The sequence below is a fragment of the Octodon degus genome, unplaced genomic scaffold, assembly GCF_000260255.1.
Source record: "Octodon degus isolate 3935 unplaced genomic scaffold, OctDeg1.0 scaffold00104, whole genome shotgun sequence".
In the NCBI taxonomy this organism is placed as follows: domain Eukaryota; kingdom Metazoa; phylum Chordata; class Mammalia; order Rodentia; family Octodontidae; genus Octodon; species Octodon degus.
The window spans coordinates 9,061,123-9,077,681 of NW_004524680.1; the positions used below are offsets into that span (position 1 = coordinate 9,061,123).

General features: G+C 46.9%; 1 protein-coding gene across 2 annotated transcripts in view; it reads left to right on the forward strand.

Annotated features, from left to right (window-relative positions):
* Col22a1 (collagen type XXII alpha 1 chain) overlaps positions 1-16,559 on the forward strand; it is a 239,348-nt gene that overhangs the window by 87,796 nt on the left and 134,993 nt on the right. For both annotated transcript variants that reach the window (XM_004638934.3, XM_023723988.1), the window contains exons 19-23: positions 1,491-1,535; positions 1,792-1,821; positions 2,047-2,100; positions 5,519-5,572; positions 15,815-15,868. In XM_004638934.3, the coding sequence (XP_004638991.1) occupies positions 1,491-1,535; positions 1,792-1,821; positions 2,047-2,100; positions 5,519-5,572; positions 15,815-15,868 (237 nt within the window). The remainder of the gene's footprint in view (positions 1-1,490; positions 1,536-1,791; positions 1,822-2,046; positions 2,101-5,518; positions 5,573-15,814; positions 15,869-16,559) is intronic.

The following is a 16,559-nucleotide window of genomic DNA, read 5'->3' on the forward strand; positions in this document are numbered from 1 at the left end:
TCTCTCACAGGGATGTGATAGTGATATAAAGCATAAATAAAGATAGTTATGAACCCAAAAGATTATTTGGTCACTTATAACTGTCTTGTTTTCTTGGCCCATAAAATTATAAAGTAGCTTCTAACAATTATATTTTACCGAAACATTAGTGAAACTTGAGGGAGTAGAGGAGGGAAAAGTTTGCTTGGAGAAGTGAGTTCTCATGCGGAAATGCAGAAGACCTATTTGAGGTGGAATTTGAGTGTGTAGGGGTCTGTCCATGTCACGCCGCTGCCTGGAGAGGTCCCAGAATGACCTGAAGTGTGCTGAGTGGGCCGGCTTGTGTCAGTGTCATGATACATTGTGGGATAGTGGCAGATTAGAGAGAGCAAACATGGAATGAAGAGATCCTTGCCAGAACTCAGTGACGCGCAAGAAACAAAAGTGAAGTCGCAGTAAGCAAAACTGATCCTGAAGTTTTTTTTGACAGGGACGTGAGCAGCCAGCTGAGGAGAAGCACCTATTCCATGTCTCCGCAGGACTGGAAAGCATGCAGCTGTGGAGGACAGTGGTGTCATGGGGAGGGCCTGGGGGGGAGAGCAGGACAGGCTGTGGGCTCTTGTGCAGAGCATAACCTGCAAGATAGTGAGGACTTGTGCTGCGACCCATTGTCCCTACTCCTGAGCCTGAAGACTTACAGATGCTCTTGCATTTGTTTCCTGACTCTTTCTTCTATTTGCCAGTTTTATCACTGAAATCCCAAGTGTCTCCTGTGCTCCCTGAACCAGGTTCTAGGTGAAAAGAAAGCTCATGTTTGCAATCCATTAACATGAGTGTCAAGGAGCCTGCTTGTCTCAGCTGTAGTCACCACAGCCAGAGAACCAAAGACTTGGATGCTGACAGTGTTGAGTATGCTCCCTGGGGAGCCAAGATGCAGCTTGTGCCCTGAGAAGCCTGGTCACGGCTCAGCTGTCACAGCCCAGGTGACCTACGTGTGAAGGAGCTGTGAGACCAGTGTAGGCGACGACAGTGGGTGGGGGTTATCTGAACATTTTATTGGTTATTTGTTCAGGAGGCACTTGTAATGCTGGCCATGTGCTAGAGCAAGGCCTTTGCACAAGGGACATTGCAGCATGTCTAGCTTCCGCTCCTGCTGGGTCTCACTGGATGCCTGGTGCCTGCAGGTGCTCTCTGGGCAGTAAGCCAAGGCTGCTTTCTAGAGGCACATTGTCGTGATAAACCGTGAGGGCCTCACGGGACACCAGCCACATGTAGACCCTGGGTGGGGTAGGCACAGAAGAGTCAACACAGTGCCTGCTCTTCAGAAGCCTGTGATCTTGAAGGAGAGAGAAGAATCAGGCCTGGAAGGCTCGGAGCAGAGGCATTGTGTGATGGAGCGCAGAGAAGGCCCTGCTGGCCTGTGGAAATAGGCCAGGGCCTCCACAACTGGTGCTTAGCCAGAGAAGGTGGCCGCTGATAACTCCACTACAATGCTTATTCTTTCTGCGCAGGGAGATGTGGGACCTGCAGGACCTCCTGGGGTGCCGGGGTCTGTGGTAAGTCCCCACTGGTGGGATTGTGTGCTCAGATGCTGGGTCACTGACAGAGTCCTTGCCTGCAAACTTAAGGCACAGCTCTTCTGGTGACGTGAGTGGGACAGAAAGACTTTAACACCAAAAGAGGGGATAAAGTCAAAGGAAACTCAGAAGCCGTTACCTCTGGTGGGCTGGGTTACTATTGTCAGTGGGACAGAGAGCGGGTGACGTGCTGAGAAACTGCTGGCACCTTCGCTAACACCTGTCTGTCTCTCAGGTACAGAGAGCGGACCTGAAGGGCGAACAGGTAAGAGATCACCAGCATACTTGTTATGGGGTAGTAGACGTGGAAAGGCCCCAGCCATAGAGTGGGGCTGAGCTAGAACCTTCCAGGGAGCTTTCTTCGAGGAGCACGAATGCCATGCCTGGGCCTCAAGTCTCTCTGGGATCCTTTCGGGAGCGCTGGGTGTTAAGGTGCTCTTCCTAGGAAGAGAGTGGTCATGACTAATGTACATTTGGCTTGTGCTTCCAGGGAGCTCCAGGTCCAAGAGGTCATCAAGGCCCACCCGGGCCACCAGGAGCTCCTGTAAGTCACCCTCCCTGGCCCGGGGTGTGCTCTGAACACCCTTAGCTCCCTAACACCTTCGTCCATCTGTGACTAAGCACTGTGTTATGTCAGAAGCCCCCATCACCCCAAGTAGAAGATGCTGTTCCTGTCACCCTCTTTCCCAGGGAGAAACTGTGCTGTGGCAAGGAGACATGGCCACCAGCAGCTCCTGCAAAATTCAAGTGGGACTGCCGGCCAGGAAGCCTGCCTAGAGCCTGTGGTCTCAAGCAGGCCACCGTGAGGGTTGCCTTGTGCTCAGTCAGATGTTTCCTTTTCTTTTCATGTAAAATGGAAGAAAAACATCGAGCACTCCTAAGCCAGTCGAATGCTTCTGTGCGCATGTCCTTTCCCACGTTTCCAATTGGTTAGAGCTTCTTGGCAGACGGAGCACTCCAGCCTTTGGCGTCTCCCTCTGCTAAGCACTAACTGATGTGTAAATAACCACTTGGAAGCAGGCCGTTCATGGGGGCCCTGTGAGCCCTTAGGGTGTAAGTTCAGATACGGAGGATAATTAATAAGAATGCAGTGAACACTGCAGGAGCCCCCGTTTTAAAGTTGCCTCTCCTGGCAGCGTGCTGCTGTTTCTTTCAAGTTGCTATATTTTTATTGAAGGAAATAAAGCAACCCTTACATTGTATTGCAGGAAATAAAGCAACTCTTATTTATAAATGCCCATAAATGAGATTCATATTGAGCCATTGAGGCCCATTTATCATTAGAACGCATTTGTGTGGTTTTGCCGGGATAAAACTGAAACTACAACAAATGTAGGTGATGTTAATTAGAACAATTTCATATCAAAATCCTCGGGTCAGTAAAGCTGCTTTCTGTTCCTATATTCCCTCCCCAGCTCCAGAGCTATCTGCTATTGGTCTTCAGCTTTGAGGTCATGCCAGAGACACTTACTGTTTAGCTTTCTATGTACATTTACATATTTATTTCAGATCCACTGTTGACAAGCATTAAGTGTTTTACGGTGGTGTACTTTGAATGCAAATGAACCTGCAAAGGGTGGGAGTGTTATTTTCCATCTTTTAATAATGAAACTATTGGTGCAGACAGATTGAATGACACACACTAAATCACATGGCTGTCAAACAGACAGAACTTGGACTCAGATCCATCTGTGTGTCCCATACTGTTCTCTCCAATGAGTGTCCATGCTCCTGAAGATGTTCCCCAGGCAAGGCGCTTCTCCACAATACATGGTACCATACATGGTGGAAGTGATGAAATTCCCTTGGCTGGAATTAAAAAAAAAAAAGCCCTCAGTAAAGTCTTCATTAAAAACAAACAAACAAACAAACAAAACAAATAACAATGAGAGATCTAAAAGTGTGAAAAAGGCCAGGACCAGTACTTCCTGCATCTTGAAATCCATAGGTTTAATGCATGATAGGAATTTAACACATGCTTGTGGAGAGACGGCCCAAGATGGGCATTTAGGGCCCTGACTAGCGAGAGCTTAGGAAGAATAGAATGGCCATGGGAGGTGTTTGCTTCCTGTCCCTATTCTTTCCCCAAGAGATTTGTGTCTTTGTTACCATGATCCAATCTCTCCAGTCCTTATTTGATTCATTGCTAACTTGGAAATCATCCTGCATGAACTTGCAAGAACTTGCTGTGGTGTTCAAATGAACTAATCTACAGATCAGTGCGGTGGGAGACTTACTAAACCTAGTGCTTACAGCAGTTGTCCTTCCTCTTTCCTTCTGAATCCCCAGAAAATCTATCTCAGGCCCTTGCACAGGACAGTTGCTTCCTAAATACGCATAGGATGAATCAAGCTGAAAAGCTGGCTGCAGTCACTTCTGTTGAGAATAGAAAATTTGGAGTGTGTGTTCAACAGTCCCAGAGAGGAGAGAATACATCCTGTTCTTTAAATAGAAACAGCATGTACCATTCTGCATCCAAATGCTGGAATGAATGCTGGCATCTTTCATCCGTCCCCAGGCAGGAGCAGGCCTTGGTCCTTTACCAGTGCCTGGCTGAGCAACTGCACGGCTAGTATTTCCTGGTGCCTGAAGTGAATTCACTCCTGCCAGGTCTCCTTTTGCTGGGGGCCCTGAGCTCACAAAATTCTTGTATTTGTGTGTGGGAGCTGCACACACTTATTTTCTGAAAATTATCTATATGGTTTTTTTTTTTTTTCCATTTATGTGGTGTCACTAAAAGACCTTGGACCTCAGTATAGCCTGTTTACTTCACATGTAGTGTCTGGCAGTGGTGGCTGGTAGTGTGCTAGTATTTGTTCTAATGAGGAAAATGAAGTGCTGTGGGCATTTGTGGCTAAAATCCAATCGGAAGAAGAGAAGCCAGAGCCAGAGCTTGAGCCAGGGTTCCAGCTGTCCACTCCACTTCTGGGCCTTCCTCTGGATGCCGTTGCTGGGGCAGGCATTAGCTGCCTGTAGGAGTCTGTGGGGCCGGGTCATGGCTTAGGCTTGATCCTGCATGTGGTCCTCCCAAGTTCTCGGTAGACAGTTGCCTTGCCTTGACTTCAGAGAAGAGGGTTTTGAGGTGCAACACTGTTAGGCAACGTATCTGAGGTCAGGCAGCCAATACCGCACGGGGTGAGGGGGCAGGGTTTGAGTTTGTTGGGTAGGACACTCCTGCCCTACAGTGGAAGCTCCTTCTGGGGTTGGAATTGGGCTTTCCTGGAACATTTTCATTTATTTGCCCCAACTGTCATCCCTATGGCCCTAGATTCAGAATACCCAAGCTATTTGTCTCTGATCCAAGCAGGCTCCAGGGGAAGTACCACTGGGCTAGAGTTAGACACCGGGGATCCAGATGTGCTCTGTGTGAAGCAGTAATGGCAGCTGCTTGGTCCTTTTGTGGCCATCTGTAGTGTGCTGCCCAGATCTTCCTCATTAGACATAATTAATTAAGTCAATAGACGTTAAGTGAAATATATCAGACACACAAGCTTAAGCACTGCATAGTTCCTCATCTGTGAGAAACCCAAGATTTAAATAAAGAGCAAAAGAAAAGATAGGTAAAAAGTTGGGAGCTAGATCTTTCTCAAATGGGAAGGCGCTCCAGATACGAAAGTAGGGGGAGAGAGAAAAAGAAAGGGAATAAAGAATTAAGGTGTGCTGTATGTGTGTACCAAGTCCCTACAAAGATAGTAAACATGTATTGCAAACATGCACTAATAAAAATTAATACATTTTCAAAAGGAAGAACAAAACAAACAAACAAAAAACTCCCCCAAACAAAGCAAAAGCAAAGTGAAGTAGACTGGAGAGACTGGGGCGTTACTTTCCTCCTGACCTCAGCACTTCCCATTGGGGTGTGATGGGGTCTCCCTACCCAGTGAGAAGCAGAAGGTGGAGCACAGCTGACATTGTTGAGTCCTGTGTTAAGCTTTTTGCCTCTCTTTTTTCCTCTTCTAAAGGGTCTGACGGGTCCAGAAGGCAAGGAAGGACCTCCTGGTTTGCAAGGTCTCCGAGTAAGTAACCAGTTTTCCTTTTCTGATGTCCCAGCTCACCCATACTGCTGTCCCAGCTCACCAGCTCCTAAGGGCCACTAGAGGGCACCTGCCAGCCTCGCAACTTGAAATGAACCTCAGAAGCAGAAGGGAGGGTTGGGCTGAGCTCCTGGGTGAGGGGCTGCCATGGCTCTGCCCTATGCAGGGCCCTGGGAACATGGAGAGCACCTCGTGCTGAGTGCGTCGCTGTAATCACAGCTCCACAGTGGAGGAAATCACAGAGGTGTCACTCACAGACTGAGGGCCGCCAGGGCATGGGGAAACGTGTAGTGTTTGCGCTCAGTTTTGAGAAAAAGACTAAGAGAAAATAGGGGCCGAATGATAGAAATATACTAACATACTTTAAGCATCCTTTTTATTATTGAATGTCATATGTCATGGAATTTAACTTAATGTAATTAAATTTAGCGCCTGTGTTCTTATCTAAGTTATTCACATCTAGCAGGTTTTAGTTCCAGTAAGTGCTGTTCCTGACAGAGCTATAGGTTTATGAAAGGGGTTACAGAACCCCAAATCAGTGCATGCCTCCTGGATGCCCCATGGCAAACTGGACCAGGACCCAGACTCACCTCTGTGTCCCTAGTTCCCATTAAGTTGGCAGGAACACAGTCTGGAGGCAAAACACTTACTGGACACTGCTTTAATCTGGTAGCGTCTTTATTAGTCCATGTAGCAAACCGTGTCTGGAGCATGCCACTCCTGAGGGGGCATGGCAGAGCTGGGCACGGTGAGCTCACTCTCTCGGGAGGATCTCTTCTAGACATCCGGGACGACTGACTCTCCCTGGTGGGTCAGGAGGTTGTCCTGACACCTCCAGAAGGCACCCCTCTCCGTGTGGCTCTTTAGCCAGAAGGCTCTGTGACCCAGTCAGCAGGGTGGGGTTGTGCGTTCCCTGTGGGCTGACTTTCTGAGGTGCCTTGGTCCCTACCTTCTGCCTCCACTATTCTGAAATGGAGCGAGCTCAGTAACGTGTTCTCTTAGCACTCAGGACAGACTCTAACCTGAGCCTAGCCACCAACGAATTTTATTCTTTGCTTTTTTGACAACTCTCCCTCCTAGCACCACCTGGAGTCTTCAAAACTCTGGGAGAAACTTGTTTCAAAGGCTAGGCAAAATGTGGAAAGACACCTGAGGGCATCCTGGGTGAGACAGTCATTTGGCTCAAGTGGGAGGCTGTGGATGTGTCTCCTCCCATTTAGCGTGCACAGTCCTTGGCTCACGCCCGCCTTCAGAGATGAGGCACTCAGACAGGCTGCCTTCTTCCCTGGAGAGCAGATGGATTCTGCACTTTGAATCAGGGTGTCTCTTACTCCTGGACACGCCACTGGACTTCTTAGCTGCGGTGTGGCCCTGGCAGGTCATCCGGTCTCTGCAAGCCAATGGCCTTCTTGCTTCAGTGGGGAAGCTGTGGCCAGGACTGAGTTGTTACGGGAAAGAGCACCAAGGATGGCCGGGGACCTGGAAGGGCAGCGAAGTGTGGCAGCTGTGGAGCTCTCGTCTTCTCAGCATGCTCTTACACGGCCTCTGGAGAAAACAGCAGTCTTTGTCAGGTGTAATTAGTGTTTACGTGAACTTGCTTCATTTTCCCTTGAGCAGCTGCAAGTGTTATTTTTCCTGACATAGTATTAGGTGGAGGTGGAACTCTTTCTGTAAGGATAACTGAGATCATCTTTCCTGGACACCAGGAGTGATGCAGCTTTCAGAGATTTCAGTGATAAACAGCCAGCTCTGGCTCATGTGCCATAGTTTGCCACCTATGATCCACATCTTCCTCTAGCTTACTCTTGTTATGGAGGAGAACTTGTTAGGCCCACACCTTCTTGGATGTGACTTATGGCTATTCACGGGGTGTGCTTATCAGGTGTGGCCATTGTTATCCTCAGAAGCACTTTTTGTCCCCGAGCACTGTGCCAACCACAAGCGCACTGGGGCATTGGCCTGGTTGAAGCTTAGGGGCCTTGGAAGGGAGGCAAGTTCACCTGGTCTGGAGATTTGAGAATGTACACAAAGGGATCCAGGCAAGCAAGCAGAGTGGGGAGGGCGGGGAGAGCAGTGACTAGAGTGGAGTGGGCTGTGGTGGTCACTGAGCGCCGCACTGTGGCAGTAGGCATGGCAGCTTCCACAGCTGAAGGCCAGGGCTTGATGGAGCACGTCTGCTGCATGGCTTTCTAGGGGCTTCCTCCTGGGGACTGCGTGTCTCCACAGCTGGGCTTTGGTTTCCCTCTTGTTTCATTCATGCGTCTGGATGCTAGCAGAACTAAGGTGGAACTCTTGGGAGGCATGAGCACTTTGCTAACAGCACTCAGATTTTCTTTAACAAATGAAAGGCTGCATTGCCAAGTGCTCACCAAGTCAGCTAAGGAAGGCGACACCTGTGCAGAGCCAATCCAGAGCCTCCCTGGAGACGGATAACGGACCAGGGATGGCAGAGAGGATTCTCAGCCAGTGGGCCAGTGGTGAGTGGGGAGGTGGGGCCTGGAAACTGCAGTGCTGAGCACTGGCGAGCCCGCAGTGGCCCGAGGGTGGAGGATTTCCATTTCCTCCAGAGTTACCGGGATGTTGATGACAGTCTCCGAAACAAGATGACACCCTGAGGGAGGCCTCCTGCCTCGGTGCACTTGGCTGTGCCCGGCAGCTCTTCCTGGGTTTCTGCTTTTCCCTTTGGGAGCAACCGCAGAGATTTCAGACTGGGCTTCTCCTACAAGTCTGCTACACTACAAAGAAACACTGTCAACCAGTCCCTCTCGCTTGTGTGTCTCTTCCTTTCTTCTCTTTGTTATCGTCTTCTCCTTGCCATTTTCTTTCCTCTGCTCCTTCTCTCCCTCTTCCCTTCTTTCCATTCAACAAAAGTGTCTTTAGCACCGACAGGTCTCACCCTAGGCAGGGAAGGAAGATGGTCTCTGAGAAGCACGGTGCATGCCCGTCCGTATGCTGCTGGTCTCTGACAGGTGGACAAGAGACGTAATGGTTAGCACTGAAGTCCATGGTGCTGGGCACCCTACTGGGAACTGCACCTGCTGCAATTGGTCCAGCCAGCCCTGCTAGAGGACATGGCAATGCAAGACACTTCGTGAATATCCTCCTCAGGAGTCTAGGGGACTGGAATGGAGCGAAGCCCCAATTGACTCAAACCCCCACGTTTAGGAAGAGTAGCAGTGGCCTGGAATTCTGCTGAGGACTGATGTTTGGTTTAGGTGGCAAAGCAGCCCAGCAAGGCTTAGTGACAGTTTGGCTGAATAGTTAACTTTTATCAGATTGTCCCCTAGGTAACATCCTTTATTTCTCATCTCTTCTCCAGCTGGCAAAGCATCCCATCTTCCAGATTTTTTGGCTGCTTGGAGTTCGCTGTTTGTTTTCTGTCTCCTAAGTTAACCCAAGAAGATAATGACTCACTGGGTGTCACAAGGAACCCTACCCACACCTGAGCAGGCCCTTGGGCATGAGGGACAGCTAAGCCTCACTGGTTGAGGGAAGCTTACAGCAGACATTGAGCAGCATCCCTGTGACCAGAGTCAGCAATCCTGAGGGGTAGTAGAATCAGAGAACCTTGGAGCGATCTGTGACAACCCTTGTGGTTTTGTGCAAAGACTAAATTTACTCTGTGTGTGTGTAGCGGGGAGGAGGTATTTTATGCTTCCACCAGGTCTTGTTAGGAAAACAACACTCATATACAAAAGTAGAAGGAAGAGTGAAATGCCACTCCGGGTACCCAACACCAGCCTCGCTGCTCACCTAGTCACTGCCAAGTCTGTTTTATAGGTCCCCACACTCCTGTCTGCCCACCGCTGGAGGAAGTTTCACAAGTCACATAATTTTGGTTCTGAATATTTCAGTACCGTTATCTCCAAAAGATGAAAGATTTTAAGAGAAACAAAACCATAAAGCCATTATCCTACCTAAATCTGTGAGAACCACTGCTTGAAGCTTCATCAAATATTTATCTCGTGTTCCCAGTGTTTCCGTCTTGTCAGTTCCTGGCTGAGCTATGCTTGTGCTGGTGTTCTTGATACAGCAGCAGCAGGCCGCTTTAGCCTCTCAGGCCACCCAAGGCCTGTGCTGTTCAGAGTGGGTGATGAAGAGGGAGACTGACCACTTAGGAGCTCCTGGGATGATCAAATGAAAAATGTGGCTTCTCAGCCAGGGCTGAGGACTGCCAAGACCAGAACACACTTGAATGTCCATCGTAGTCCAGATTACATACCAGACAGTGAGCAGACAGTAAAGGGCAGAAATCATGCCCTGAAGTGCAGAAGATCAGCTGAGAAGCAAGAATCAAGTTACAAGGCAGGACAAGGGACATTGGTATAGGGGGTAGCAGGCTGTTCTCTTGTCCTGCTTCTCCTAGGGTATCACAGATGAGAACCAGGGTGTCACCAGACCCTCTGACCATTCACTAGTCCTGGGTGCATCTGTGCTTTGGGTGTGTTCCCTCTTTTGACAATTGCTAGTTCAGTGCTTGCAGTAATAGGGAAAAGAATAGAAGCTAATTGTGATGACGTTGGATGGGAAGCAGCTTCCTGTTCTGTCATTCTCTGGCTAAGTCAGGAAAACCTTACACAGAATGACTTGTGCAAAAATTACATCTCCCCTTCCTGCACTCTTACTGGTCATTCCTTCCAAATCATTTTCAATGGGCACATCACTCTGAAGAGCTGTGGAGCATCAGGCACTGGGCACACTCATGTCGCAAGACGAAAGCACCAGACAATGACAAGGTGCACAGACCTGTACATCAAAACACTGGGACTCAATTATAGACTGAGGAAAAGTCCAGACCCTGTATTTTACAGATTAGGAGCAGGCTGAAGAATTCAGCCCTAGGCAAGGCAAATCCATTCATTTTGAACAAAGCCCCAGTTTTTCCACAGTAACATGGTGAAAGGGTAGAACTGGGAGCTAAATGTAATTTAAACCATCCTAGAGCTGCAGAAGAATCCCACTTGCCTGCTGCAGGGTGGTAGGCAAAGGCTCCTGGCTGTCAGGTGGAGGGAGAGGTGGTGCTGAGCACCCCTTTCTGAGGTCGCAACTTCCTTCTGTTGGCTGAGCTGGCCAGTGAAGAGGAAAGAGAAAGCACGCTCGCTTAGTTGAAGTGGGACACACTGCAGTTGTGCCTGGGTCCACAGTGCGCCAGCCAGCAGGAGAACCTGCCTGACTCAAGGCCACCACTCGGAAGTTGCTGACATCCAGAATGGCCATTTCCCAGAAGATTCTGTCCACCTCTTCATCAACCCCCTGTCCTCTCACTCTCACACTGGCCTGTTAGTGTGTTCAGCAGAACACTTATCTGATATTTTTCTTTGAGAACGTAGTGGTTTGTTTTTCCTCTACCGTAATGTAAATCTTTGATAATACTTGTCTTTGTAATTTTTGTATTCATAGTATGGAGAAGACTGCCTTGTGTTTATAAAGCATATAAGTATTATATGCACGGTTTGCACTATCTATCATCTATCTATATGCATGTAGAGATACATAAATATTTAGTGATATTAATAGTTATCACATGCAGTAGGAATGCCAGCGTGAATGAAGCAAAGGGGGATTCAGGTCTTCAGGCAAACACATATTGTGTGGAGTAAGGCTAGGACCCAGGACTGGCATCTGCTTGCCTGAGTTCTGACCTTGGATTGGAAATGGCCACTTTCAGTAAAGATAGTAGTACTGAGTCCTGGAGGAAATAGCCTGTATATCTTTGTATTTTCACTTCTCTGGTCCAAAAAATTTTTTTGTTGTTGCTTAAGAAAACTGCATGTTATGAGGCATCATAACTCAGTGTAGTCAGGGGATGTGGGAGTTTGGAATGTGTAAGCTAAAGACTCATCCTAACAGAAGGGGTCCGTGAAGTTCACAGTGAGGGATTCAATATTCAGAAAGAGAAAAGTGCCCTTTCAAGGTCCTTGTGGTTTTTATCATTTCTCCTCACGTGAGATTGTGGCACTTCTTCTGTTCATATTATTTTCTCAACATCTCTGACATCTCTTCTCTTTCACCAGTAGATAACAAGTTAAGAAGTGATCCTGGGCCGGGACATAGCTCAGTGGCAGGAGCGTCTGCCTGGCAAGCGCAGGGTCCTGAGTGCCGTCCCTGGTACCAACCACATACATACAAAAAGGAAAAGGGATCCTATCAAATGTGGTCCTTTCCTTCTTTCTAAAGATTCAAAGGTTCCCCAAGCTTCTCACGGTACTCCCAGATATGTCAGTGGCATTAAAAATATACCTTTAGAATGAAATATATATAACATGATATATATTGTAGCATGATATAATATATAATAACAAATATATATATATATATATATATATATATATATATCATAAAAAGGAAAGAGAAATCCTATAATCATTGCATGGCAGACACCTACCTAGATTTTTTCACTTAATTCACACAAGGGTTCCACCTGGTCTGATGGTACAAGTCCTGCTACACTAATGAGGCATTCATTATATGAAGGAATGGGTGTGCATTGTCAATAGGATTGTACAGTAGGGCAAAGATTAGAACTCAGGTCTGTCCATGTGCAGAACCTTCACAGCCCTTGCTTCAGGATGGTGTGTGTCCGTGTACACCCTGAATCCTAACCTGCAAGCTCGTGTCCTTGATGAAGATGCTGTGGAGAGATTCAGGACCCTTGCTAACTGACTTTCTCATTTCTGGATGTTTTCCAGAGGGTCCAGCATCTAACAAAGTCCTCCCGGCCCACCAGCTCTGCCTTCTAGTAGGTGTGGGAGGGAAGCACAGGCTGTCTTTTGTCAGTGACTGCCTGGGCTGTATTTGTTTTACTTTTCCATTTTAAAGTCATTTCCACTGTACCAGACTATAGCAGCATTGTTTGCATCACAAGCTACTGTTTGGTTTATCCCAGGGCCTGGGCCAGGCTTCTGTCAGGACACCCCAGGTTTCCCCTGAGCACCAGGCCTTGGTTCCTAGGAGTAGAAAATAATCCTGCTTGACCTTGGGAGGGACAGAGAATGACTGAGCAAAAAGCATTTGCTGTGCATCAGGATGACGTGCACAGGCGACCCTTTGATCGCTGAACGGCCCCGTGATGGCTGTGGTAACCTGCCCTGACACGGAAAGACTTGCCTTTCTGAACTGGTAGGCTACACTCACTCCTCTCCAAGGGCAGGGAAGCATGCGGCCTTGGAAATTCCAGTCTGCTCAGCATCCTCACATTCAAAATGGTTTGAGAAATCTGACCTCACGATGAATTGCAGACCCTCATCCTGGATATCCACAATATCTGATATTGTGTTGAGTAGCAATTAAAGAAGAAAGAAAGAAAAATGATGGGAAACACTCCTATTGTTAGTAAAACAGCTCTTTATTGCAGTCGAATCTGTGCCGTCAGCACTTCTCAGAGCTCTGCAATTTGTTATGGGTCAAAAATGCAGAAATTACATAGCTGCAGCAAGATCTACTCTACTAAAATTATCACAACCACTACCTGCCTAAACCGCCACTAGTACTGTTACTGCCACCACCACTGTCGTCTTCTCCTTCACCATCACCAGCACCATCACCACTACCCCTCACCATGGTTATGAACACCAGTACCACCACCATGACCGCTACCATCTCCACTGTTATCGCCAATAACATCATAACCAGAATTAACGGGGTACTTAGAATGTGCCAGTTTATTTAACATTCATGGCATTGACAGTAGGAGTTATTATGAAGACATTTCTATAGACCCATAAGATATTCCTGTCACCATTTCTTTTTTGTTATATCTATCATTATCCTCTTCCTCATTTTTAATTTTTTTGGTACCAAGGATTGAACTCAGGACCTTGGGCTTGCCAGGTAGGCACTTATGCTATCTCCCTGCCCACATCATTCCTTTTCTTAAAACTTTTTATTTTTAAAGCGAATCCTAGTTAGGATAGATATACAGCTACTTTTTCTTAATTCAATAAGAAGAAAGATTTGTACTAACAGTGTTCGGACCGAATATCATGTCTGCATCTTGTACTATGAATAACTACTATGAAGACAACAATATGCAGTGCATTAATTATTGTAACTGTCCTACTAACCAATTTTGAAACTGTCTCATTGCTATTTGTTTCTCAATAAAATTAATTAAACAAAGAATCCAAAAAATAAAACAAAGACCATTAGAGAGGATACAGAATTTCACTAAACAAAACAATAGGAATTCAACAATGGTTGTTATAGTGCATATTGTTGTCTTCCAATTAGTTGTACAGATTATCAGATATAAGACTGAAAGATTGGTCAAAATTATAAAAAAATTAAAAAGGAGAGAGAAAAACATTTAAGCATTAGCTGCTCCTTTCAGCAGATTAGCAGAAATCAGCAGTACGTTTATATAAGCTATCTTGTCCCTTTGCCCCTTCTTTCTTTTCTCCATTCCTTCATCCCCAGTTGTTCTTCCCTTTGAGTAGTTTCTTTCTCTTTCATGGTACTCATTGTACCCTTCAAATCCTGTGAACTCTTTCAGGTTCTTACACTAGGGAGACAACGTAATGCAAGTCTGATTTGTATCTTTTGGGAGGATGGTTTCCAGTCGCATCCACTTACCTATAAAAATCTGAAGCTTATCTTTTTTTATGCATTTGGTACAGGGTCTAAAGGAAGCACAGGGTCTCACTACATAGATTAGACTCATAGTGATCTTCCTGTTTTTAGCCTCCCAAGCAGTGGGATTATAGGCATGCGCCACCACGCCCAGTCTTCAAGCTTATCTTTTTTTATAGCTGAGTAATACCCTCTTGTATAAAAACACCACATACTTTTATCCTCAGTTGATGAACATTTGGGTTGTTTCCAAGATTTTGCTATGACAAATTGTGCTGCTATAAACGGGTGCACATATATAGCTTTGGTATATATTTTCATTTGTGAAGGATTACCCAGGAGGGGATTAGCTGGGTTGAATGGGACCCCTAATCCTAGTTATCTGAGGAATCTCTACATTGATTTTCATAGTGGTTATACCAGTTTACACTCCCATCAGTAGTGGGTAAGGGTTTCATTTTTCCCCACAGCCCTTCTAGTACTTGCTATTAGTTGACTTCTTGATGATAGCCATCCTTTCTGGATTAAGATGGAATCTCAATGTTGTTTTAATTTGAGTTTCTGGAACAATCATTGATGTTGAATATTTTTCATGTATTTATTTTCCATTTGCATTTCTTCATCGGAAATGTGTATATTCATCCAGATGCCCATTTTTTATCGGGTTTCTCAATTTTGAGTCTGAATTTTTTTTTTAATTCTTTATGTGTTCTAGATAGAAGTCCTTTGTCTGAGGGACAGTCAAGCTATTTTTTTCCCCAATTCATAGGTTTTCTTTTTATTCTGTTGGTGATTTCTTTTGATGTGCAGAAAGTTTTAAAAAAGATGAGATCAGAGTTGATTCTTTGAAGCATTTCTTGGGCAGTTCTGTTTTTATTCATGAACTCTCTGCCTACCCCTATGGTTTCAAGATTTTTCAAGAGCTCTACCTGCTTTGTCCTCAAGTAGATTTAGGGTCTGGTCTCCCCTGGTGCCATTCCCCAAGAGCACAGTGCACATGGTAAAGTAGATTCTAACCAGAAATCAGTGGAAATTTTCTTGGTGGCCTGTCTGTCCACGATGGGACATACAGCATGTCTCAGCTTTGGGACAGAGAATATGGCTGTGCAAAGAAAGCCCACAGTGCTGCTTATACTGAGGCAGGGCTCAGTCTAAGCAAACTGCAGTCCTGCAAAAAGCAAAATTTATTAACAGATTGGGTAGTGTAGTATGCTACAGTTTATGAAGAGAGGAAAGAGTGTGTGTGTGTGTGTGTGTGTGTGTTTGTGTATGTGCGTGAGGGGGGGAATGTGAGAGCAGTATGCTCAGTATATACTCTAGAAAGATCGGTGAACATCTAACAGGATAGAAAAGGGACCCCGGGGCATTGGGCTAGGAAGAAGCAAGTCTTTCTCAGGTAAACCTCCTTGTGCCCTTTGAATTTGGGGCCACTTTGCAGTGTGGGATTACAGAGCTGGCCCAAAGCCCAGCCTCCCTGACACAGAAGCCAGAACCCTGTTCCCTCACCCTGTACCTCTCTCTATAGATTGTTCTTCCCTCACCAACAGCAGAACCAGGAAGTAGGAGGCGCAAGATGAGACTTCCCTTGCATGCGTTATTCAGTTGGCTCTGAGTAATGACTACCTTTCCATTGATTTTGGCTTCTTTTGCTCTCAGGGAAAGAAAGGTGACATGGGTGCGCCCGGACTCCTGGGATCGCCAGGGCTGCAGGTAATTGCTGCCTTTCAATCCTTTTCCATTGCATGCTGCTATCTCTGGTTCAGTCAGTGACCAGGGAGCTGTTCTCAGGCTGGCACTGTAAAGAACGGACCACCTGCTCTCTCCCTGCTCTCCTGGGCAGGAGCTTGAGGTACAGGACCATCCTCTGTCCTTCTGGAGGGATTCTGTCTAGCAGAGTGATGGCCACTTAGGAGGAGAGGGGACCAAGACCTGAGGAAAGCACCTGGCAGAATGCGGGGAGAGAGCACAGGGCCAGGATGGCAGGGACCCCGGCTGAGCAGGCTCATTGTCCCCAGGACAGGAAGCCCTCAGGAGGGTCAGTGGTGGGAGTGGAACCCAGCCTTCCTGGGGAGTGGAATCTGTATGGGTGTGCTTTCACAGACTGAAATCCTGAAGAGTATGACATGGCGAGATGAGAAGTGGAAGACACTCTCCCAAGGAACCAGAAAAAGGAGGAAAAGGCAGCAGTCACTAGATCCAGAGAGGAGAGCCTCTCTGGCTTCCCCAAACTGGGGCGCTGGCTCTGTGCCTTTCCCTCTCCAGTTTCCCCATCTGTAGGATAATGGAGGTAGGGCCTCAGTCACACAGCTCTTAGTCTCTACCCAGGAAGTGCTTTGCTCTCTCCTTAGATGTTGCCTTCTTCCTCCTCCTCCTCCTCCTCCTCCTCCTCCTCCTCCTCCTC